At 57.6% G+C, this 24,951-nt stretch overlaps 1 protein-coding gene across 1 annotated transcript; it reads right to left on the reverse strand.

Annotated features, from left to right (window-relative positions):
- On the reverse strand, positions 1,044 to 7,098 carry GAL (galanin and GMAP prepropeptide). The gene is given in 6 exon segments (NM_214234.1): positions 1,044 to 1,289; positions 2,310 to 2,387; positions 2,650 to 2,736; positions 5,580 to 5,634; positions 6,498 to 6,578; positions 6,872 to 7,098. Coding segments are annotated over 5 exon segments (372 nt in total). The 5' UTR covers positions 6,872 to 7,098; the 3' UTR covers positions 1,044 to 1,218.

Here is a 24,951-nt window from a genome sequence, read left to right on the forward strand (position 1 = left end):
TCCTGGGCCCACCCACATCTGAGCGAACTGAAGAAAGTTGAGAGAGGAGACAGGGCAGGTGAAGGGAGGGAAGAAGGACCGGTGTTCCTGAGCTGGCGCTGGGCCGCCCGGCTCTGCACGTGGGCCTGCAGAGGAGGGGGAGCTTCTGCAAGAGTCACGGGGGCCAGGCTGGGCCCCACCAGCAGGGCTTGGGTGACCAACCACAGCGCCTACTTCTTCCTGGACGTGGGTCTTTAGGTGGCGATTCTGACCCGTGGCTGTCTACTGCCATCCCCTGCGGGCGTGAGAAGAGACGACGGTGGCCTGTGCCATCCCTGTGGCCCCGGGGCGAGGCACTGCTTGGGGGGATGATGGAGAGCTGCCGCCCGCTCCCGGCCCTGATCTGCTCTCCTCCGCCCGCCGGGGCGCCCCGGGCCGTCGTCACCTCCACGCCTGGCTTCTCCTCCTCACCCGTTTTCTTCTTGGCCCTTCTGTACGAGCTTTTTATTTCTGCTCCAGAGATGGCCCCATCCCGCCACTGCTGTCCCCACGGGCTGCCTTTGGTGCAGCGTTAACTGAGTGCGTGTCCTGATGTATAAAGTGGTTTCCCTTTCTGTGATCATTACGTCCTGATCCAGCCACACCGACCTCACTGCTGTGCCTGCTAGGCCTCCCCCACGGCCCCTAGGCGGCCGCTGTGTCTCCTTAGCACCCCTCACCTTCCCCAAGACCAAGTACGTCCCTCATTGCTCATGTTTCGGGTTTCTTAGGCTGTTTTGTTTCCATTTTGCTAAAATATCAGCTCCATGAAGCCAGGGGTTCTCGCTGCTTTGCGGTTTGGCTCAAAAACAGACTTAGCTTTGTAACTAGAGTCAGCTTAACAGTAAGATAACTTTATGTCCCCTGCACACAAGTGACAAGAGCATGTGTCTGAGGACGCTCTGGATGGTAGAATGTGGGCTTCAACTCTCCTCTGTGCACCTCATTATCATCAAGCATTATCTCTGGAAAACGCGTTGGTGGCAGTGGCGAGGAGACGGGCACGTGGAAGAAATGATAACGCAAGCAGCTGCAGTTTTTATTTTGCGGCTCAAACCTACTCCCAAAGGAAGAAGATCTGACACCACAGCAACACAGCACTGGGCAGGGACGACAGGGGTGGTTACGCTGCCTTCGCTGGCGTGAGACCGTCACCGTCTCGGAGCTCGACAACGCCGAGACGAAGATGCCGGAGCCACCTCAGGACTGTCCCGCGTCTTCTGAGGATGCTGCCGAGGGGAGGCCGGGCAGGCGCCCCAGGGCCCCCGCCTCTGCGGAGGGAAGGGCCACACTTAGGGCACCTCCTCTGAGAGTCTCACAGTATCAAGTCCAGAGGGAGGCGCCTTTCACATTCTCACCGTTTAATGATCTAATGCTCCTACTTAGGGTGCGTGTGAAACTGTCAGACTTTTTAAATGTGTCCTTCCTGTTTGGGCTATAAAAATCCATGTCTCGGAGTTCCTGTCGTGGCTCAGTGGTCAACGAACCCAACTAGTATCCATGAGGACGAGGGTTCGATCCCTGGCCCCGCTCAGTGGGTTAAGGATCTGGCGTTGCCTTGAGCTGTGGTGTTGGTCGCAGATGTGGCTCGGATCCCGCGTTGCTGTGGCTGTGGCCGGTAGCTGCAGCTCCAATTTGACCCCTACCCTGGGAACTTCCATATGCCACGGGAGCGGCCCTAAAAAGACAAAAGACAAAAAAAAAAATTTGATGTACTCTAATGAAAGGAGTTCTGCCTTACAACAATCAAAACACAGAAATGCTGGGGTTCAAGTGGCCCCAGGGAGGCCTCCTCGCTGAAGTACGTGTGGAAGAGACCAGACCCCAGGGTGGAGAGCTGTGGTGTAAATGCGGCCTGCCTGCCCCGCCAGGCGCTGGAAGAGCCATCTGGAACATGCTGATGGCTGGCGGCTGGCATCGCTGGCCTGCAGGGCACGGTTTAAGGAGGTCGGTCTACGGAGAGCTGCCTGGGAGTAGCAGCTACGGCTCTGAAAGGTATAGCACTTGTTACTGGGTCAAGAAATGTGGGTCCAGCAGAGTGAATGGAAGCCCAAGGCCCTCTCCCCCGGGCGATCCTTTCTGGGGACAGCGTGGGGACAGCGCCATCCCAGCCACTTTTGCAGCTGGTTCCACTCCCTATGCCTTAGAACAGCCCCCCAGCAGCGCGATTGCAGGTGTGTAGAGGGGTGACAGCCAGTCCCCAGGAGGAGTCTGTGGAGTGTCGCCGCCAGACCTGTTAGGTGCCCAGGCTCCTAAGAGGTGGGATGTTTAATGGGCCGTGTGGCACGTACCTTTGAGATGCAAGAAAGCCAGAAACTCCATTATCGTGCGTATGGCTTTGTCCTCTGACTGCAGCCGGTCAAAGCCTCCTGGGAACCAGAAGGGATTCCCGTCTTAGACCTGGACACCTGCGGGCACCAGCCGGCCGTCCCTCCCTCCATCCCAGAGCCTGGCTCAGCGCAGCCGAGGCCCTGAGCCGGCCGTGGCTGCCCCGGGAGCTCACCCCTGGCTTTGCTGCTTCTGTTGCTGGTGGCCAATGGATGTGGCCAGGCCAAGCGTAGGCCGCAGTTGTGGATCGAGGTGGCCCTGGTCCCCCCACCACCCTGTGTGCCCTGGGATTAAAGTCCTCACCCGGCCTGGCTTCGTCTTCGGGTTCGAGTTCCCGCTTGCCAGCAAGGCCATACTTGTCGTGGAATGATCTGTGGTTGTCGATGGCATCTGTGTGCACACCAGAGGGATGGCACCTGAGTGTGGCCTCTGCGGTGAGACCCTGCCCATCCCGAGGGACCCAGGGCTGCTTGCAGCCAACAGGCAACACAGCCAGACTGTAGGGATACCGCAGAAGAGGGAAGGCCATTCTCTGTGGACTTGAGGGAAGCTCAGCTCCTGCCCAGCAGCTGCGGCCCCACAGAGCAGGAGGGGAGCCGCTCGTCAAGAGGGGGCAGCCGGTGGCCTGCACAGGGCACTGTCCCGGGAGCGTGGGCCTGATGTAGGGAGGGGGAGCACTGAGTGGGGGTCCCTGGAGGGCCGGCTGGGTGTCTCCCAGACGGAGAACAGGGGCTGGGGTCCTACATCCCTGAAAACAGGGGGGCCACCAAAGGATCTGCAGTTGTGATGTAATCGGATTTTTATTTCCGGCCACTCCGGCTGCTGTGTGGGAGATGGACTGGAGCCAGAGAAACAGAGGAGGAGGAGGAGGGAGGAAGGGAAGCAGGTAGGTTTAGAGAGGGAGAGTGTGTGTGTGTGTGTGTGTGTGTGTGTGTGTGTGTGTGCATGCGCCCCTGTGTTGGGAGGAGTGAAAAGTGGGGGCATCATGATTGCAAGCAGAGGGATCCCTTAAGAAGCTATTGGAGGAGTTCCCTGGTGGCTCAGAAGGTTAAGGATCTAGCATTGTCACTGCTGTGGCTCGGGTCACTGCAGTGTTGTGGGTTCAATTCCTGGCCCCAGAACTTCCACATGCCCCGGACTCGGCCACAAAAAAGAAAAAGAAAGGAAGGATTGGCAAGAGTGAGGACACATGTCCCAGCCTGAAGAGAAGGGGCTCCTGGGATAAAGGAGAGGGGGCTTCCCGTGTCTGTCTCCCTGGCCGGGAGGACTGGTCACCCCCAAGCCTGGACAAAACTAAGTCGTTCTCCAGAGGCCAGAGTTCTTGGCTCTAACTGGGAGGGAATGATGAGTAAGCCAGCGCTTCCAAAGGCCACAAACACATCCCTTGCGTTGCCGCTTTCTACGCTGGTAGAGGAGGCCCAGAGCACAGTGCGCAGCTGTGGGGACTGCACAAACCCTCTAAATGTACGGCTTCTGCTGATCCCGATTGAGAGTGAAAAGTGGTTTGTTTTCTAACTCCGGGTTCGAAATCTTCCTGATACATGCACGTTAGGTATTCCAGTGGAACACGGAAAAGCATGGCTGTTGAAGGGCTCCTCCTCTCCAGGGGCCAGCAGCACCCAGAGACCAGGCGCTTTCTGAGCAAAAGAACTCAGGGCTGCAAAGAGGTCGGGAAAAACGTGTACCCTTTGAAGCTGTCCTACCCTCGGCCAGGCAAGGCCACTCCGCTCGCAGTGACACGACCACTTGGGGACCGGCTGCTGCTTTTGCTCTGAGACCAGGGCCCCATCTAGGCTTTGTCACTTCTGTGCCTGTGTTTCTCAAGGCACTGCCCTCAAGGACCCTCCAGGTGATTCAATAAAACAACCATTTGTAGTAAGGGACCAGTCTGAACTTAAACTCTGGAATTAAGAACTAAAAGCAGCTCCCGTGGTGGGTAAGTGGGGACCACGCCGCCCAGTTACTCTGGGAGGACCGGGTGAGAGCCATATGTTGTTTGTCTCCTTTCCTCTGGGAAAACAGGAACATAATAAATGGAGGAGGATTTTTTTAAAAAGGTTTGCAAGCCATGGGTAGGTACCAGGTTGGATGGGAAGTGAAAAGTCCCCTCCCCTTCAGGACAATTAAAATCTGAAAGTGTCACTGCAGACAGAGGACACGAAAGGAGCAGAGAGTGAGGCAGGCGGCATCAGCAGACATAGCCTGCAGTGGCCAGAGCGTCCCCTTTAGCAGGACTGATGCACCTGTGCACCCCAATTTCCCATGTCCTGCCGCCTCCTACGCCCTCTTATGGCTTGAAGGGCTTGTCTGCAAATGCAGCCATCAAACTGGGTGGGGGGGTCTCTGAAGACCCAGCCTCGCCGATTCTCTGCATCATGAATGTAATCAAATCACTCACACCGAGTCCAGACGACAAGATACTGAGCATGAGTCACCCCCAGGATGGCTACAGGGACAGATTTGGAGCAGGAAGAGAGCCGTCTCCATTTAGTTTGGGGGCAGGCATGTTTTTGGCCTCTTCAGGTCACCTGGGAATTCCCATCCAGGGCTTAGACTAAGAAAAGGTGGAGGTGGGGTTTGAGGTCTGTTGACTTGGGTGCTCCGTGAGCCCAAAGAGCAGATGGGAGCGTTTAGGGAAATACAGAGGGATCCGGGAGAGGACCCAGAACAGAGCCCCGAGGAATGTCTGCCTTCCTGGGGAAGCCTGAGCAATATCTGAGGCTGGGAACCCATCGGGGTGCAGGGCAGGAGAGCCAGAGGAAGGCGAGGCTTCCAGAAGGAACAGCACCTGGGTCAAAGATGCCAAGACTGGCGGGGCTGAGGAAGGGAGGAAGAAGGGAAGGGAGCAGAGAAGAAGGCGAGGGCGCTGAGGGTCCACCCAGCCGCAGGCAGCAGGGTGGGTGAGGGTTCAGAAGAAGGCCAGGTGCCCCAGGGCTGGAGGAGGGGGCAGAAGGGGTCAGACCCCTGGGAAGAAGCCCGTCTGCCGCAAATGGGGGAAAGGGAGGTGGATGCGGTTTGGTCCATCCCGGGGCCGCTTTTCAGGGACTAAGTTAACCCACGGAGAAAGCATCCTGCCTCAGAGTCTTGGGGCAAATCCCGTTTCCCTTTAACTGAATATTAATGTATAGAATGTGACCGGCTACCTCCTGTTTCCGAAAGAGCGGGATTAGCACAAGCCAGCACCAGAAGGCAGGCTCGACCTGGAGGGGCCGAGCACCACCGCCGTCACTTACGTGGCCCAAGAAGGTAGCCAGCGCTGTTCAGAGTCCAGCCTCTCTTTTCCTTCACCTGAAACAGGAGAAAGGGGGGCGGGGTCAGATGGCAAGGGTACAGACAGCATCGGTGCCAAGAAGCCCCCAAGGCTGCTTCTGCTTGTATAAGCCACCATGGCAGCCTGTGAAGTTATTATATATTTTAAAAAACCACAGGGCTTAAATTACAAATACACTCCAGCAACTCTTTCATCTAATAAGCCAAGAGATGCAGAGTATTAAAGCAAGAGTGAACATTACATGAAATTCACCCAGACTTTCCAGGTATAATACAGGAGTCAGACTCCGGCTTGTGCTTTTGCAAGGGCACGATTTCAAATCTGCACCCAAATCAGCTATATTTGACATGAAAATAGGATTACGTGCGTTATCGAATAATTCCTTCATGGACCATGTAGACTCACAGTGCCTTTTAAGTGAGGCTTTTAAGAGATGCTGAAGACAGGAGTTGATAACACCAGCTGCGCTGGGTGTAACTGATGCTCTATTGAACTGAATGAAATGACTTGTGCTTCTCGCTCCTCCCAGGCACTCACCTCAAGTTCAGCCCTGTCCAGATTTTAGTGTCCCATAGCCACTTTTTGTACTGGGAGAGGTGTCTTGCCAGGAAGCCCTGAGGGAGCCTCCCCGGGGAAATCTCAGGCCTCTGGCCAGCCCCTCGGTTTGCTCTCAGCACCTGGGCCCTCCATGCTCAGCCCCAGGTGGCGGGGACCCTCTCACGCCCCCAGACTTCAGCACCCCGGCCCAGGATCAGAACTGATGGCTGTTTCTGTTCCTGGCGCAAGCACGCCCCTCGCCGGAGTCTGGTTCTGATGGCTTGCTCTCCTTTGCCAAGAAGGGGACCCTGCTTGGGGTACGTTTGTCCCACCCTGCACTTACCGGTGACCCGAGCCCCAGGGTGGCTGAAAGGGCCGCAGCGAGGAGTAGGGAGGCCAGCAGGAGGGCGCAGCCTCTGGGCATCTGCAAGGGAAGGTGGGCAGTGGGCGCGGCGCGGGGAGACCTGCCTCCGTCCCCAGGGAGCGGGGCGCCCGCGCACGTCGAGCGGAGGCTCGGACCCCGGCCCCTGAGGGTGCGGGAGCGGCGGCCAGGAGCCAGGGTGCGAAGGACCGAGACCGGGGCAGGGGACCAGGGGCAGAGGCGCCGCGGCGGCCCAGGGGAAGGTCCTCCCGCCGGCAGGCGCTCAGGAGGTGGGAACGCGGCGAAGGCGGAGTCGGAGGCGTCCGCCTGTCTCTGGGGCCTCCGGGGGCCGGTACCTTGAGCGACGGCGGGTCCCGGAGTGTCGGTGGGTCCTGGGGTGTCGGCGGGCCCCGGGGGTCGGCGGGTCTGAGATGCCAGGGGGTCCCCGGGTGCCAGCGGGTCCTGGGCTGTCGGCGGGGACGCGGGTCCGGTTGGGTCGGGCAGGGCTGGAGGGCGCTCACCGCATGGCGTGGCCTCGGGGACACAGAGAGGGAAGCGCGGCAGCCGGGCTCCTTCGACGTGTCAGCGCCCGGGCCGCCGCCGCCGCTATTTATGCGGCGCATCCCCTCCGCCGCGTCACGGTTCCCGCCTCCCGCGCCCTCGCGGGCGGGAGGGAGTCGGTTCCCCAGGGGCCCTCGGAGCTCCTGCGGGAGGGCCGCGCGGTGGGGGGCGAGGACGGCGGAGAGCCCCCGCCGCAGTAAATGGAGAGCCCTGTGCCTGTTACCGCCGCCCGGGGAAGCGAGGCCCTCACCCTGGCACAGCGTCCCCTGCAGCCAGAGACCCCGGTCCAAGCTGGGCGCAGTGCGAGACCCTGGGCACCCGGGGTGAGGGCGCCGCGCGAACTCCCCGTCCTGCACGACGTTGAGCGGCTGGATTCCGGATTCAGCCTGGGGACCCATCCATGGGGGGAGGAGGGGCAGGAAGCTGAAGCGCCCCCCAGCTTCCTTGGCTCAGTGCCCAGTGGCCCTCGGTGCCCGGCCCCCTGTCCTGTTTTCCTAAAAGGGGCAAAGCAGCTATGGGTTAGGCCGTCAGGTCTTGAGGCTGGTTGGCTGCCTGGCTGGTTGGCTGCTGGGTGGGAAGGGGTCCCTGCGGCCGCTGGTGTCATGGCCCCCAGGGTCAGGACACAAAGCTCTTTGGAACAGGTAGTGGTTGAGCCCTTGAGAGCCTGGGGCATCCAGACTGAGACCAGCCCTGGCTCCCAGAGGTGGCCAGGGGGTAGGTGGGCAGGTAGCAGAGTGGCAGGGACAGGCTATCCTGTGGCAGGTGACAAAACAACAACAACAGCAAAATCCCTCCTTGGCCCAAGTACTCCTTAGCCTGGGCCTGGCCCAGTCTGTGCCTTCCTTAAGCACAGACAGCAGGGGACACACAGGTGTGGCACCTCAGGTTTCTGAAGAAGGGGGAGGCCATCAGGAGAAAACGTGCTTGAGCTCCTCCTCAGAGCTGAACACTGCTGGCCCCTGAAGTCCTCAGCAGTGGCGGACGGAGGTGGCCCCTGCTTGAAGGCGCCCGTCCGTGGCAGGAGCCGGTTACCAGGAGGCTGCTGCCGTCTCCGCACCGGCAAGCCGAACGTTCAGTTGATGGATGTGATCGAGAGCCCTGGAGAGAACAGGATTCAGGAGAAATGATGACGATAATGACACACTATGTGGAGCCTACCTTTAGTCCTGCGAACCCCAGTACTGACAGCTCCGGCCACCCTGGGGCAGAGCCATCTGCTTCCGCAGGGATGGGGGGGACCCCAGGGGGCCTAAGGACTCCGGCCGAGGCCAGCCGGCTGGTTAGGAAGGAGCAAAGCCCTCACCTGGGGAGCCAGGCGCTCACCCTGGTTTACTGGAGGGCGAGGCGGGGTGCCAGCGGGGATGCCTGGCTTGGTGTGGGGTCTCAGGGACAGACTCCCGGCTGAGATGAGGGGTGACAGAGGAAGATGGGGTGTGTTCTCAAGGGCATAGTGTGACTTCTGGTCACTCCTATTTTGGCTTCCTGGGGTGGGAGAGGAGCAAGGCGCAAGGGCCCTGAGTAGGAGTCATGGGCTGAGGTCTGAAGCCCACGGTCAACCCAGAAGCGGCATTCCTACCGGGGAGGGCAGATGGCAAGCCGAGATGCTGGAGAGCAGAGGTGGCTTCCCGGGACCAGAGAAGTGGTAAAAGGACACCCTTTCCTGTGGACGGTGTGAGGAGTGGGCAGGGGCCGGGCCACAGGTATCCTTGGCTACCTGACAAATGGTACCACCCATGACAGTGGCAGGTTTAGCAGGCGAGTCGCGCTGCCACTCTCACGTCCCTTCTGAGAATGAATGCGTCCTGGCACATCAGACGTTTGGCCGTGAACACTGAGCCCTCTCCTGCCTCCCATGATGGGCGCCTCTTGCCATGGATGAGAGCTTATTGAGCGCAGTTCTGCTCTCAGTTCACTTTGTCAAGAAGGCTCTTCGTCTGTCCGAAGAAGCAGAAGTTCTAAATCCAAGTCCCTGGGTCCAGAACGCCCCAACCCTGGGGCCAGTGTTTAGGTCTCTAAGTGGGAGAAGGTGGCCCTGCCGACAAGCGAGACCCACGTCCACCCCTGGTGGTGACGCTCTTAGGTGGGGCCACCTGATTGTTTATCCTGCTGGTTTGGAGCCCCCACACCTTCCTGGAGGCAGAACCCTAATGCGTGCTTGGGCCCAGGTGCAGCAGGGGGCAGCGAGGGGGCTGAGGGATAGAACAAGAACATTTCAAAAAACCAAACCCCTGGGAGTCCCCTGGTGGCGCAGTGGGTTAAGGACCTGGCGTTGTCACTCCTGTGGCTCGGGTGGCTGCTGTGGTGCAGGTTCAATCTCTGGCCCGGGATATTGCCATGGGCGTGGCCAAAACCAAACCAAACCAAACCAAACCAAACCAAAAGCTACCCTCTGACCACCGTCTCTATATGTCTCAGGGAAAAAACACAAGCGGTTTTTACATGTATTATGAATCTACGTGGCGAAGCTGCATCGAATAATTAGACAGGCGTGCTGAACAAGTATATGTCCTCTAAGATGACGCGGTCTATCGCCCTGACACCACTCACTTGCTGCTTCTCGCCCAGTCTGGTGAGGGGATTCTGTGCAAAGGCTGGGTGTGGCCGCGGACGCTGGCCAGGAAGAGTGAGGCGGGCAGGGCTGCAGACCAAGCAGGGCAGTGGGGAGGGGGGATTGCTCTGACTCCCGGGGCCAGAAGACGCCTTCTGACAAAGGGGGATGGCGCCCCCGGATGACAGGCGCCTGCTTCCTGGCACAGGCTGTGCTGGGACCCACGGCCAGCCGTATAATGGGCTCTGTGCACTCAAGCAATGAGCCAGTGGGACACTGTCAACTTGTCATCTTGAAGACAGCCCAGTGTGAGGCAGACAAAATGGGTCACCATTAGAGTAATGGAAATCAAGCAGAAAGCATAATTTTACCCTGCAGCGTGAGCTGGCCCATCTTCCCTTAGAAGCCCTGTCCACTGCCAAAACCAGCCTGGGGAAGAAGAGCGAGGGTCCGGAGAAAAACCTTGGCTGTGGTCCCACACTGGGGCTAAGCCACCCCTCCCCCCAGGGAGAGAGGCTGCTTCCCCGGCCCCAGGACCACAGTGGGGGCTCCACAGCAGACATCGACGTCCTCCTAGAGATCACAGTCCAGTGGAGACCCGAATTCACAAAAACAATCCTACAAATACCCGCTTCATTACGGTGAGAAGGAGATACGCGTGTTCAGGGTGCGGGAGCTGACAGGTACTCAGGACTGACCAGGTGGGGGGGCTCCGCACATTCCAGGTGAAAGGGGTGACCCCCCCCTTTTGGTCCTTTTCCCTCCCTCCTTCCTGCTGCCCAGAATGTGGGTGTGAGGGCTGGAGCTGAGCAACCATTTTGGACCATGCGGTGATGACTTTGGACAACAGTCAGACCAAAGGAGCCTGGGTGCCTGGGCTGCTGACCTCCGGGCTCGTTCTTAACAGAGAGAAATACATTTCTCTTCTCTTTAAGCCACACGTTGGGGCGGGGGGGGGTTTCTATGCGGTTGGAATGACTCCTTCCTAAGACAGGATCTCACACAAAACGGTCAACCCATTTTTGATGAATAAATTAATGACTACAAAGGATGCAGTCCTCCTGCGCTGGGAAGGAGCTAGCACTGGCAAGACGGCTCATCAAAAGAGGAGTCTTAGCCGAGAAGGTGACAAAGGAACAGCATGTTCTCATCACTACCGAAGAAATGAGGGCATGTCTGACCATCTAAATGCGGTTTCATTTGATCCTGCAAATGTCGCTTCCCCTTCCATGGTTCTAGCTGCTGACCCCAGCCCCACCCAACTTCATTCTAGTAATGCAACCGTCACCAAAAATCCCCGACGCTCCCTAAAAATAGTAGTTTGCTAGAGTTCCCTGGTGGCTCAGGGGGTTAAGGACCTGGCATGGTCACTGCTGTGGCTCAAGTCACTGCTCTGCTGTGGGTTCCATCCCCAGCCCAGGAGCTTCCACACACCACAGGTGCAGGAAGAAAGAAACGTAGCTTGCTAAGGATCTGGCCAAAGTGGAGGTTGATCTAAGTCTGTGAGTGGCCTTTTGAGTGTATGGATTCGTCACACACTCGAAATACGACTTTGTTAGAGGAGTTGCGATACCTGCGATTTGCTTACTTTGCCCGTAGGAATGAAGGGGTGGGTTTAACAAGGGTGTGACGGGTGAGTGAGAAGGGAGAAAAGGGGTTGACAGCTTTGGGGACTTGGGGTGAGAGGATCCCCCTAATGCCAGTCCTTGGGGATCGGAGACCCCTCCTCCCACTCGGAAGGTCTCGCTGGCCGGAGTCCTGGAGGCTGCCAGCGGCCTCTGTCATCATGTGTGCTGCTGGCGCCCCCTGAAACCGGGGTTCTGAAGCTGGAGGAAGGAGACGGGATGCTGTTCCTGGCCACCAGCAGGCTCTGCCCCAGACAGGGTCCCGAGGCGGCCCTTTCATGGTTGCACGTTTTCGTAAGGTTTGAAATAAGCCTAAGCGTGAGCAGAGCAGCGTCTTTCCCCAGGCGACCCTGTGCCGAGACCGCCCGGGAAAGCGGTGTGGGCGGCCGCGGGCTTTTCAGGGGCTCTCAGGGGACGCTGGATGGCGGCTGCATTTCGTCCAGAGTTTGGGCGAGAGGGAAGATTTCTCGGGATCACAGGGCACGTGTTTACAGCGGGGTGGCTCTATCCCACGCACACTTCCCGTCGAGGCACGGCCACCCCTCCCAGTGTGGGAACGGCTTCCAGGTGCCCACACCCTGGCATCCAGATGAGCCCTCCACGGCTGCTGGCTCAGCTCCGAAAGCTGGGAGCTGGGGTGGGGACGAGCCTGGGTCGCTGCGGGAGGAGGCTGCAGCTTTCAAGGGCGCCCCGTCTGCCACTGATCAGCTGTGCCCACTCTGCCGGCGTCTTGGGGCCCATTGGGGCCTCTCACCAGGTCCACAACCCCGCACCTCTCCGCGGCCCCTGGCGCAGCTCCTATGCCAGCTCAGCTTGGGGTGAGCGGAGTGGGGCACGGTGTTCCGGACGGTCCAGCTTCGGTCTTCTGACAAGTCCTGGGCTCTTTGGCTGGAGCCGTCCTGCCTGCCCCCTGCCCCTCCTGCCCAAGCACAGCCCTCCTGTCCCTAAGCTCATCCCCAGCCTCTTTCCTCCAGCCGCCCCCCAGCCCCCTCCCCACTGCCCTGGGCTCTGTGCCAGCAAGTCTCCTCCTCCCACCCCAGCCCCTCCCCTTCCCACTCCTCCCTCTCCCCTCCCCCTCTGAGCCTCCCCCCCACCCTCCCCTTCCCACTCCTCCCTCCCCCTCCCCCCTGAGCCTCCCACTCCTGCCCTCCCCTGTCTCCTCCCACCTCGGCGTCTCCCTTCCCACTCCCCCTCCCACATCTGAGCCTCCCCACCCCCAACTAGGTCCTCCCACTCCCCTAGTTCCCTCCCCTTCCCCTTCTCTCTTCTCCCCCGCTTCTCTTCTTCCCCCCACCCCATGGTCGGCCCACCCAGAGGAGCTTCCCAGGGCAGTGTTGAATCAGTGTTGAGTCAGTCCCAGTCAGAGGCTCAGCTCCTCATTGGGTGTCCAGAATCCACCTGTGCCCTGGGGTGATCCTCCCAGCTGGTGGCTCAGCCTGGAGGAGGGGGCGAGCCCGGGCTGGTGACTCAGCTGCAGGCCTGGCAGCCGCACCTGTTTCCCGGCCCTGAGTCAGGCCACAAGCCGTGTCCTCAGGGCCATGTGGGAGCCCATCTGGCCAAGGGGACATGAAGGCCCAAGGGAGGGGCATTTTCCCGGGGGCGGGGGGAGGTGAGTGCTGAGTTGTGCAGGGGGAGCAGCCATTCTGAGCCTCACCTCTTTCCCAGGGACTTTAGGGACTTCGGAGTCCGTGAGGGTAAAGCATGTAATTGAAGAATAAGCCGCAGACTAAAGGTGCCCTGCTGAGTGCTGAGCTGGCAGAAGGTCACCGGCACTCAGCGTTACCAGCCCCAGGTCCCCAGGCCCCAGGCACCCCCTCCTCCGCCCAGGGTGGCCGCAGAGAGCTTCCTGCAGCGGTGACTTCACCTGTTTTAAACGTTCTGGAAGCGGAGACACGCGGCTCTCCCTCTGCATTCCGTCGGAACTGCCTCCCGATGCTCCATGTCTCTGTAAACCCAGAGCAAGGTGCTCGGGGGAGCAGCAGCTGGCTCGCAGAGCCTGGCAGAGGGTGGCAGTACCCCGCTTGTGGGTGGACCTGTCAGCCACCGAAATGCCGGGTCCTGTGAACCACTGTGCTTGCCATCACGGGAGAGCAGGGCTGGCAGGACGCTCACTGCCCCGCCAGCACCATCCACTGGTCAGTGTTGATGTCCACCTCGCTGAGGGGACCGTCCCTACCGGGAATGTCACAGACCAGGGTGGTTTGGGGGTGGGTGCTGGAAACATGGTCCATACCCGTCATCCCAGAGCCTGGCTAGGTCAGGACTGGGCTGTGGCCTCTCCTTTGCTCCAAGTTCAGAGCCAACCACAGACACAGAGGCGGGGACAGAAGCCGTCCTGCGTCACGGTTTCACCGTAAAGTTAAGTGAGGGGGAGGGGACACGAGTGAGCCAGCCTGGGACTCTGACTGGTGTTGGCCAGTTATTGAGAATGATCTGGAGTCAAAGCTGGGCCTTGCAGCGGCTCCCCGGGGGGCAGTGGGAGGACAAGGCCTGTGGGACCCCCTCTTTTGAACACGGGCTGTGCCTTGCGATTTAGTCTCCGTGTTGACTTTACTTATTTATTTATTTGTGTCTTTGCTTTTTAGGGCCACACTCGCTGCATATGGGAGTTCCCAGGCTAGGAGTCAAATCAGAGCTACAGGTGCTGGCCTACACCACAGCCACAGCAACACAGGATCTGAGCCGTGTCTGTGACCTACACCGCGGCTCACGGCAATGCTGGATCCTTAACCCATTGAGGGAGGCCGGGGATGGAACCTGATAGAATTCTCTTAGATACTAGTCGGGTTCATTTCCTCTGAGCCACAGCGGGAACTCCTGTTGACTTACTTTAAATGCTTATGGTCAAAGATTTGTATTTGTGGAGTTCCCTTGTGGCTCGAGTTAAGTATCTGGCCTTGTCACTGCAGTGGCTTGGGTCGCTGCTGTGGCTCAGGTTCGATCCCTGGCCCGGGAACTTCCATGTGCTGAGGGTGTGGCCAAAAAAAAAGAAAGAGCTCCCGTTGTGGCTCAGCAGTAATGAACCCGACTAGTGTGCACGAGGATACGGGTTTGATCCTCGGTTAAAGGATCCGGCGTTGCCATGAGCTGTGGTGTAGTTTGAAGATGTAGCTGGAATCTGGCATTGCTGTGGCTGTGGTGTAGGCTGGCAGCTGCATTCCGATTGGACCCCTAGCCTGGGAACTTCCATATGCCTCAGGGGCAGCCCTAAAAAAGGAAAAAAAAAAAAAAAGCAAGCAAGCCAGCCAGGTGGACTTCTGCTCTGCTTGCTCTTCAGCCACCCGCCTCTTCCATCTTGTGCCCTCGGGTGTCTGCAGTTGAGGGCGCCTCGTTCCTTGCACTGCGCCATGTGCACAGCCCAGCTGAGCTTCCCAGGTCACGGACACCCCCAGTTCCCATTGTGCTGGGGTCTAAGAGGCTTCCCCATGCAGAATCCTCCAGGATCAGGGCACAGAGTCTCAACCGTGGGGCAGAGACACAGGTGCTGCACATCTCAACTTTTGTTAGAAGGACCAGGGACCTTCTGGAAAGTCTGCACCCTCTTACAGTCGCCTGACAGAGTCCGAGTGCCCTTCGCCCCAAATCCTGGCTGGCTGGGTGCTCCCACACCTTCAGATTTTGTTAATCTGACAAGGGGGGCCTGGAGGAGTTTGCTGGGGCTGCTGAAACAAACCACATGGCTTAAACCACAGCAAGGTAACATCTCCGGTTCTGGAGGCTGGAAGGCTGAGAGCGCAGGGTCGGCAGGGAGCTGTCCTCCGGAGGCTGTCGGGGGATCTGCTCTGTCCACCTGTTCTGCACCTTTTGCACCCATGGGCTCATTCGGACGTGAGCCTGGCTTCTTCCACTGAGGGTCCCGCAGTCAAGGGTCGTCCGCGTTGCAGACTGGGTCGGTGTTTCCTTCCTCTCGGGGGCTGAGCAACCCTCCTCTTACGGATGGACCACATTTCTGTCCCTGCATCAAGTGATGGACAGTTGAGTTGTTTCCCACTTCCGGGCTCTCTTGAGTAACCCTGCTGTGAACTTCTGTGTACCAGTTATTGGTTTTTTGTTTTGTTTTGTTTTGTCTTTTTAGGGCCACACCTGTGGCATGTGGAGGTTCCCAGGCTAGGGGTCTAATCAGAGCTGTAGCTGCCGGCCTACACCACAGCCACAGCAACACCAGATCCAAGCCGCATCTGCAACCTACACCACAGCTGGATCCTTAACCCGCCGGATCCTTAACCCGCTCAGCAAGGCCAGGGATTGAACCTGGGTCCTCAAAGATGCGGGTCATGTTCGCTGCCACGGAGCCACAGCGGGGACTCCTACAAGTGTTCGTTCAAACATGAGTTTCTTCAATTCTTTGGGGTCCATACCTAGGGGTTGAGTTTCTGGGTCATAGAGTAATTCTATATTGAACTTTTAAAGGAATTTTTTTTTTGTCCTTTTTTGTCTTTTCTTGGGCCACACCCACGGCACATGGAGGTTCCCAGGCTAGGGGTCCAATCGGAGCTGTAGCCGTCAGCCTACATCAGAGCCACAGCAACGCGGGATCCGAGCCGCATCTGCAACCTACACCACAGCTCATGGCAACGCCGGATCCTTAACCCACTGAGCAAGGCCAGGGATCGAACCCACAACCTCATGGTTCCTAGTTGGATTCGTTAACCACTGAGCCACGACAAGAACTCCTAAAGGAATTTTATTTAAGTTTTTGATCTTTCATTCATCATTTTGTGTGTGTGTGTGTGTGTGTGTGTGTGTGTGTGTGTGTGTTTTAAGGGTGCCCCCATGGCATATGGAAGTTTCCAGGCTAGGGGCCAAATCCCAGCTGTAGCTGCTGGCCTCCGCCACAGCCATAGCGACTCAGGCTCCAAGCCGTGTCTGTGACCTACACCACAGCTCACGGCAACACCGGATCCTTAACCTGCTGATCGAGACCAGGGATCGAACCCAAGTCCTCAAGGATACAAGTCATGTTTGTTACCACTGAGCCACAACAGGAACTCCAACGAACGACAAATCTTGAATCTAAGCGTGCCCAGTGCAATATTTGGGACGTGTTATACTGGGCATTATTTGTGGTCGTCCGAAGGTCTAACGTGACTGGGAGCCCCAGTGGTCAAGGCCAGAGGCACGGGAACCACTGTCCTCCAGAACCCCGTGTCCCTGTCACACAGGTGAGCTAAGCAAGAATGAGGCTCTCTCGTTTCCACAGAGACATTTTTGGGGTCAAGCTCTGCTCTGGGGAAAACGTGCAAAGACCTGAGTGGGCGCCATGGTTTTTTAAAAGAAGAACCCGACCTGGTTGGAAAGTGGCTGCGAGCAGCAATCACATGGAAATTGGGTGACCGATCCTTCGTGGTGAGAGCTTTCTTCCCCATCATGCGTTGACAGCAGAACAAATCGTGACCCTGGGAGAAAAATTAAATTCTCAAACCCTGTTTATTATATTTGAAAAGTCAGGCTGACTTCCCAAAGGAAGGATATTGCCAGTTACCGTCACCAGGGCCATCATTTTCCGGGGAGCACAGCTGTCCTGCAAGCTGCCTGGACAGCAGCCCCCCCCCCGCTGGACTGGGGGGCCCCCCAGCCTGGCCGCATCACCGGGGAAACTGCAGACTGTTTGCTGTGGGGGTGAGGGTGGGAAGGGGGTTGCTGTGACTTTAGCGGGAAGCGACACTTGGGAACAGCTGTCAAACCTGTCCCAGACGTCTCCTGGCCACGGTGCTGGCCCCGGCTCGAACCGTTGTCAGGTGCTTATCCGTAGGGGGCCACCAAGTCCTCCTTCCCAGCCGCCACATGTCCTGAGTTGAGGGTATTTAATGCCAGGTAATAAATGCCCCAAAATTTAGTGGTTTAAAACAATGGCATTTATTTCCTGCAGTTTTTGTGATATGCACAGGGCTTTGTCTCCTGCAGGCAGCATCCTCCAGGTGCCTCACTCTCAAGACCCTTGACACAGGGCTGGCAAGTCCTGGCTGGTGCCTTGGCGCTCAGCTGGAGGGTGTGGCCAGGGCCCTTCTGGCTCCTCCGTGTGGCTGCTTGGGCTCCCTCCCCGTATGGCAGCTAAGTTCCCAGAGGGAGGAGAGGTCTGGACCCAGCACAGCGGCACTTCTGCCCTGTTCCACTGTTGGTCCAAACAGTCACAGCTTCAGCCCAGATGCAGGCGGATAGAGAAACAGACCCCACCTCTTGGGGGCAAAGTATGGAAGTATCTGTGCTAATTTTTTTTTTTTTTTTGGCTGCAATATTCAGTGGCTTGATGTAAGACCTCAGTTCCCAGGCCAGGGATTGAACCTGGGCTATAGCAGTGAAAGGACTGAATCCTAACCACTATACCACCAGGGAACTCCCTGTATTATCTTTTTTTTTTTTTTTTTTTGCTTTTTAGGGCCACACCTGTGGCACATGGAAGTTCCCAGGCTAGGGGCTGAACTGGAGCTATAGCTGCCAGCCTACGCCACAGCCACAGCATTGCCAGATCCAAGCTACATCTGTGGCCTGTGCTGCAGCCTTCAGCTCACAGCAACGCCAGATCCTTTACCCACTGAGCCACCAGGGGACTTCCCTTCTGGCTTTTTCTTAATGCACCTGCAGGGGGCGGGGAGCAAAAAGGAAAAGCAGCAGTGCAGGCTTTGCACTTTGCTGGCTTCCCCTGCTGCAGAGGACCTGGAGTCAGGCCAGGAGGGTGGCCTGCCCGCTGTCTCATCCGCTGGACGGCGGTGGGCCCCCTGGTTTGTGCTCAGCAGGCACTGGGCCAAGTTTGCTGCGGGATCCTGAGTGCAGGGCAGGGTTGAAAGTGGAGGCCCTCGTGTTTGGATAGATTTTGCCAAAACACCCTCCTGCAGTCCTATGATTTTGCTTGCTCTCGTCAATGGAAATTCAATGAACTATCAAGTTAGGAAATTATCAAAAGGGAATTTTATTTGAGCCAAACCGAGGGTTGTAATGCAGGAAGCAGATTCTCAGAAAGAAGTCAAAGGCAGGCTCATACCCATCATCAAGACACTGATGATATGTCGGGGAGTTTCCGTCGTGGCGCGGCAGTTAGCGAAGCTGACTAGCATCCACGAGGACACGGGTTCAATTCCTGGCCGCGTTCGGTGGGTGAAGGATCTGGCATTGCCGTGAGCTGTGATGTAGGTCACAGACATGGCTCGGATCCTGTGTTGCTCTGGCTGTGGTGTAGGCTAGCAGCTACAGCTCCCATTGGACCCCTGGCCTGGGAACCTCCATATGCTGCAGGTGCAGCCCTAAAACAACAACAACAACAAGAAATAAATAAAGGATGATACATCAAAATGACCTAGTGATACTTTGCACGAGACCAAGGACTCAGGGTCCAGGTAACCAGAGGCAAAGCCAGCAGCCTGGGCATGAGCCCCGCAGAGTTGGGGAAGAACACTGTCCCTTTAAGAAGTCACAGCGAGTTCCCGCGGTGCCTCAGCGAGTTAGGAACCCAACATAGTGTCCGTGAGAATATGGGTTCCATCTCTGGCCTCCCTCAGTGGGTTACGGATCTGGCATGGCCACGAGCTGTGGCACAGGCCTCAGCTGCAGCTCCAATTCCACCCCTAGCCTGGGAACTTCCATATGTCAAAAGTGCCGCCATAAAAAGACCTCCTGCAATGTAACTTTTTTTTTTTTTTTTTATGGCTGCTCCTTTGGCATAGACCGTATGAGAGCACTTCTATGCAAAAACTGAACTATGGCACAAATGAACCTATCTAAAAACAGAAACAGACTCACAGACATGGAGAGCAGACTTGTGGTTGCCAAGGGGGAAATGGGGGGGAGTGGGGTGGACGGAGAGGTTGGGGTCGGTAGAGGCAAACTGTGATGCTTAGAATGGATAAGCAGGAGTTCCCGTCGTGGCGCAGTGGTTAACGAATCTGACTAGGAACCATGAGGTTGCGGGTTCGGTCCCTGCCCTTGCTCAGTGGGTTAACGATCCAGCGTTGCCGTGAGCTGTGGTGTAGGTTGCAGATGCGGCTCGGATCCTGCGTTGCTGTGGCTCTGGCATAGGCTGGCAGCTACGGCTCCAACTGGACCCCTGGCCTGGGAACCTCCACATGCCACGGGAGTGGCCCAAGAAATGGCAAAAAGACAAAAAAAAAAAAAAGAATGGATAAGCAGTGAGGTCCTGCTGCACCGCACAGGGAACCATATCCAGTCTCTCTTGGTGGGAGATAATATAAGAAAGAGCACGTATGTGCACGCATGACTGGGTCACTTTGCTGTGCGGGAGAAACTGGCACATTGTAAATCAACTATACTTTAATAAGAAGGAAAGGAGAGAGAGAGAGAGAGAGGAAGCAAGCAAGCAAGATTCTAGGTTGGATTTGGTCATTGTAAAGACGGTATGTCCTCACCGGCCCAAATCCAAGCCCTTCCCACGGTGAGGACGTGCAGAGGTGGACAAGGACACAGAAGGGGTCATTCCTGACCGTGTGGCCTGGGAGCCTGATGTCCTACTTGTAATTGTGCGGCAACACCCCTGGGGTTTGTGGCCCCCTCAGTGCTGTGACAGGTTGATTCTGGGCTCAGCACCGGCTCTGGGGTGAGAACAGCACCAGCCTCGCCCATCCGGCTCCCGCCTCTGCCTCACTCCAGACGGTTCTTCCGCTGGGACTGCATCTGACACATGAGTTGGAGACCTGCTGTGCTTCCAAGCCTGTAGCTGGTCGGAGACGTGTTCTCACGGGCTCCTGCAGGAGATACAAACTTGCGTGGGGTGCAGCCGACCTCAGCTGTCTGCAGCCCAGCTGGGACAGGACACCAAGTCACAGGACAAACAATTTAATGCTACCACCTCACGAAAGGGCATCTGAGCGCAGACTTTTGAGGTCTGAATGGACAATGGATCATTCAGGCCCCACCTAACCAGGGTCAGAGCAGCAAGGCCTCATCACCGTCTGAGATGGCCAGGGAGGGTTGCAACCTCAGATGGCCTTTGAGCAAAGACAAGATTTGGGGGAGAGGATTGAACGAGGCCCCTCCTAGCTGTTGGGTTTCAGGACAGAAACCCAACTTGAACCAGCTCGAGCAGCATTGGGAATGAAGTCCTGGGGGTGGGGAGGGGATTCAGGTCAGGCTGGATCCAGGGGCTCTGACAATGACAGAAGAATCCAAACGCTCTCCTTCTCTCCCTCAACTCTGCTTGCTTCTTAAGGGGCTTCACTAGCTTGAGAATCCCTCTGAGGTAGCAAGAGGAATGTCCTGAGCTTCAGGCTCAGCAAGTCCAGCCAGCACAGAACTGGTCCCAGAACTGAAACGGTTGGATTGAGTCATGTGCCCCTCTCCCAACCAATCACTGTGGCCAAGGGGATGGAACCCAGAGACCAGCCAGGGGCCCAGGCTTGGGTGGGGCTGGTGGAGCAGCTGCAGCAACCAGGGCTCCTCGGGGACCCTGGGGCCCTGGGAAGGGTACCCTCCCCCCGTACACACACAGCCCAGGCGGAGGCTCTCATCTGTGTCATCAGGTTCATTATCATCCAAACATAATGAGATTAATGTAGTTCGGGTTATTATGCTCATTTTGCAGTTTTAGTTTGATCACCAAAAGGACATGGCGTGAGAATGATGGTTAGTTTTATAGCTAAGACGGTCCCAGAGGAACCTGCAGGTAATCTAGTCTTACTTGAAGTCTCAGAACTGTGACCAGGGAGAAGAGGGCACATCTTTTCTTCTTGGGGGACGCAGTCTGGCTGTGCAAACGCCTGTTTGCATTACTGCCTCTTATAACAAGATGATGTTTGGAAATTATCTTAAAACGTTCCCTCGCCTAAGAAACAGTATCTCGTAATGAAGGCGTATTTTCACCCAGAATAAAATGTCCAGAAAGGAAAGTTCTTAAAATTAGAATGAATGACCACCAGCACACGGTGAGACGTGTTGCCTCCAAGGAGGCCAGGGGCGGTGGGGACTGGGCTGGGGGGCTGCCATGGGGGGCCTTGGATGGGGGGCTGGGGTGGGAGTCTGGGCTGAGGGATTGGAATGGGGGGACCGGGGTGGGGGACTGGGGTGGAGGACAGAGGTGGGGGGTTAGGAGGGGGACGGGGGTGCAGGACTGGGGTGGGAGGCAGGCAGGGGGCAGGAGGGCCCATGGGGAGCCCAGGCCCCTCTTTGCCAGCAGTTCCAAAGGCGGGCGGTTGAGCTGCAAGTGGGCAAAGACACCCACCACAGTTCCAGGTCTGAAGCTCCAGCCACTTTGTGGGTTCAGGGCAGCCTTTGCTGGAGGCCCCTCGAGGCTGCCGTCTTTGTTGCACTGTGTCTGAAATACGATAATTTGGCTCCTTCAGTCCCTTTGCGGTTTGAGCCCCCTTTTCTTTTTTTCTTTTCTTTTCTTTTTTTTTTTTTAGGGCTGCACCTGAAGCATATGGAGGTTCCCAGGCTAGGGTTGAAGTGGAGCTACAGCTGCCGGCCTAGACCACAGCCACAGCCACGCCAGATCCAAGCCACCTCTGCCACCTACACCACAGCTCACGGCAACGCCAGTTCCTTAACCCACGGAGCGAGGCCAGGGATCGAACCTGACACCTCACGGTTCCTAGTCTGATTCATTTCGACTGCACCGCAACGGGAACTCCCTGATTCCCCTTTTCTCAACCCCTCACAGAACACAAGGGGCCGCAGGAGAGGGGTTTGTCTGACAATTCCTTTCAGGATCCGAGCCCTGGCTCTGGGAGCCCCAGTCCCAGGGGAGGGAGCAGGTGCTGAGCTGGGCTGAGGCTGAGCCAAAGCTGGAGCCGGGGGCGTCCGTGTCGGAGCATGAGGAGCTTCCACGGGGCAGGAGCTGCTTTCCTAGGCCCAGGGGGAGGGAAGCGTGTATGCTGATCTTCAAAAGTGGAAGCTGTTTCATCCCATCCCAGAAACAATGTTTGGGTTTTGTTTTGTCTTCTTAGGATGGCACCCACAGCATATGGAGGTTCCCAGTCTAGGGGTCCAAGGTCTACACCAGAGCCACAGCAACGAGGGACCTGAGCTACATCTGTGACCTGCACCACAGCTCCAGGCAACGCTGGATCCTTAACCCACTGAGAGAGGCCAGGGATCAACCCTGCTTCCTCATGGATACTAGTAGATTCGATAACCGCTGAGTCACGACGGGAAGTCCCCATCACAGAAAGGTTGTCGTTCCCTTTTTTGGCCGCCCCTGGAGCTCCCGGGCCAGGGATCAGATCCAAGCTGCCGCCTCGGCAACACCAGATGCTGGGCTGGGCCGGGACCGAACCTGCGTCCCAGCGCTCCGGACACTGCCAGTCCCGTTGTGTCACAGGGGAAACTCCCAATCGTAGTTCTTGGGGAAATTTTCAGTTTTCAGAGTGCATCCGGGTGTGGCAGGAGGGCAGCCTCTTACCCAGCCTGGTCCCCATGTCCTTTGGGGCCGGCCTGGGGATCCAGGTGGACGGAGGAGGCTAGGGGTAGGGTCCTGGTGACCCTGCCTCTCTGTGGTTGCCCTGACTCCCCTGACGTGCCTGGTGGCTGGGCTGAGCCAAGGTCCCGGCCTTGGGGCAGGCCAGGGTGGGAGGGGGAGGACACCAAGGCAGGTGAGGCTGCTGGACCCCCGCATCTCTGCCCCAGGCAGACGGCTCTTATCCGGCCATCTGGGCTTCACCCTCCTGTCCCCTCAGGCTGACATTCTTAGCCAATGCCTTCCTCTCAGGCTTACAGGGTGAATTACAAAAATCTGTGCATGGGGGAGTTCCCGTTGTGGCACAGTGGTTAACGAATCTGACCAGGAACCATGAGGTTGCAGGTTCGATCCCTGGCCTTGCTCAGTGGGTTAAGGATCCGGCGTTGCTGTGAGCTGTGGTGTGGGTCACAGACTCGGCTCGGATCCCGCGTCGCTGTAGCCCTGGCGTAGGCTGGTGGCTACGCTCCAATTCAACCCCTAACCTGGGACCCTCCACATGCCTCGGAAGCGGCCCAAGAAATAGCAAAAAGACAAAAAAAAAAAAAAAAAAAAAAAAAATCTGTGTATGGGGTGTTCCCCGTGTGGCGCAGCAGAAACGAACCCCGACTAGCATCCTTGAAGACTCAGGTACCATCCCTGGCCTCACTCAGCAGGTTAAGGATCCAGCGTTGCCGTGAGCTGTGGCGTAGGTCACAGACGTGGCTCGGATCCTGCGTTGCTGTGGCTCTGGTGTAGACCGACCCCTCGCCTGGGAACTTCCACATGCCGTGAGCGCAGCCCTAAAAATATTAAAAAAAAAAAAAAAAAAAAAAAGTCCTCCCTAAAAGTCACCTGGAAAATGTTTTTACCAATTTCCAAGCCCAGCCTCCGAAGTCCATTGTGTCCCCAGGGAAGTTAGCGACATCAGTGAAAAGTGACAAAGTGACAGGTGGTTGAGCAGTGACGCCCCGTGAGTCATGCTGCAATCGCCCTCGGCAGGCCTGCCGGGTCCCTTCGTGTTGAAAATGCTTTCTGATTATTACATAAAGTCGAGCCTGTCGAGAGACTCAGGAGGGCGGCGTGCCCCTGCCGATGGCCTTCTCCAGGTCCTGGAGTCCCACGTCTAGGTCACGGTGATGGACGGGAGCGTCAGTGAATGTTGGCGTTTAGATCTGGGTTTAGGGTGAACCCCAGCGAGGGCTGCTTTGTTTCCCGTGAGCAGCCCAGCTGGACGCGGGCTCGTCCTGCCTCAATTCCACAGCCCTGCAACTCTGGGATCAGTGACTGTATTTCCAGGGGGTGCTTAGGGGCTCTCTCCCCAGGGCCCCTCTCCTTAGGGATCTGGGGACCGTGCCAGGTAGGGGCACGCCCCCTGCCCTCTCCGCTTCCCGCTCTCTGGCTGTGCTCTTGATCACACCCTGCCATGCTCAGGTGCTTATCCACAACCAATGGGCACAGTGCCCAGACCCTGCCCTGTGCCCCGCTTCCTGCCTGCCCAGCTGCCTGTGCCGCTGCTGCGCCCTCCCTGCAGCGCTGCCCAGGGCTCCCCTCCCTCCACACAGCCCCCAGTGAATAGCTGGCCATTTCACCTTCCTTCCCCAGGATGGCACGATCCTGCAAGGGCCTGAGCGCCCCAGAGCTTCCCAAGGCCTAGGCTGAGGCCCCCCTGTCCCCCTTCCCTCCCTGCCTTACAGGCTTCCCCTGGGTCACTCCCTCAGCCATCCACTTGCTCAAGCATCCCCGTCTCAGGCTGGGCTCGGGGGAACCCACCCCAGACCCAGCAGTGAAAGCCAATGGTTTGAAGTTATTCAGATCAAGCCCAGGTCCTGGATCTTAAGAGCTGTAAGAGCCATCCACTAGCTCACGGCCACCTTCATAACCCCTTCTCCATCTTAGGCTGGTGCCTGGCAGCCTTTTTGTGCCCTGAGTCCCCCTTGCCCTCTACCAGCCAGGAGGGAGGAGAGCAGGCTGAGCACCTTGGGCACCTGGCTCAGGTTGGGCCAGTTGACATCATCCCTCAGAATCTGGGATTGGGACTAAGAGAAAGATAACTCCCCACCCCCAGCCCCTGAGTGTGTGTGTGTGTGTGTGTGTGTGTTCCCGCTCATGGCTGGGGCTGTGTCTCTGGGTGTGACCCGTAGGTCCTGCTTGGAACTCTCTCTTCTACTTCTGGATGTGACAGACCTTTGCTGTTCTCGGACCCGGCCAGGCTTCATGTCAAGGAAATGAGGTCTCCAGGGCTGGGGTCTCTGCCCTGAGCTCAGGGCTCCTGGGCAGGGATCTGGAGAAGGAGGGGCCAGGGCAGAGGGGTTGGCTGAGCTA

The sequence above is a fragment of the Sus scrofa genome, chromosome 2, assembly GCF_000003025.6.
Source record: "Sus scrofa isolate TJ Tabasco breed Duroc chromosome 2, Sscrofa11.1, whole genome shotgun sequence".
NCBI lineage: Eukaryota > Metazoa > Chordata > Mammalia > Artiodactyla > Suidae > Sus > Sus scrofa.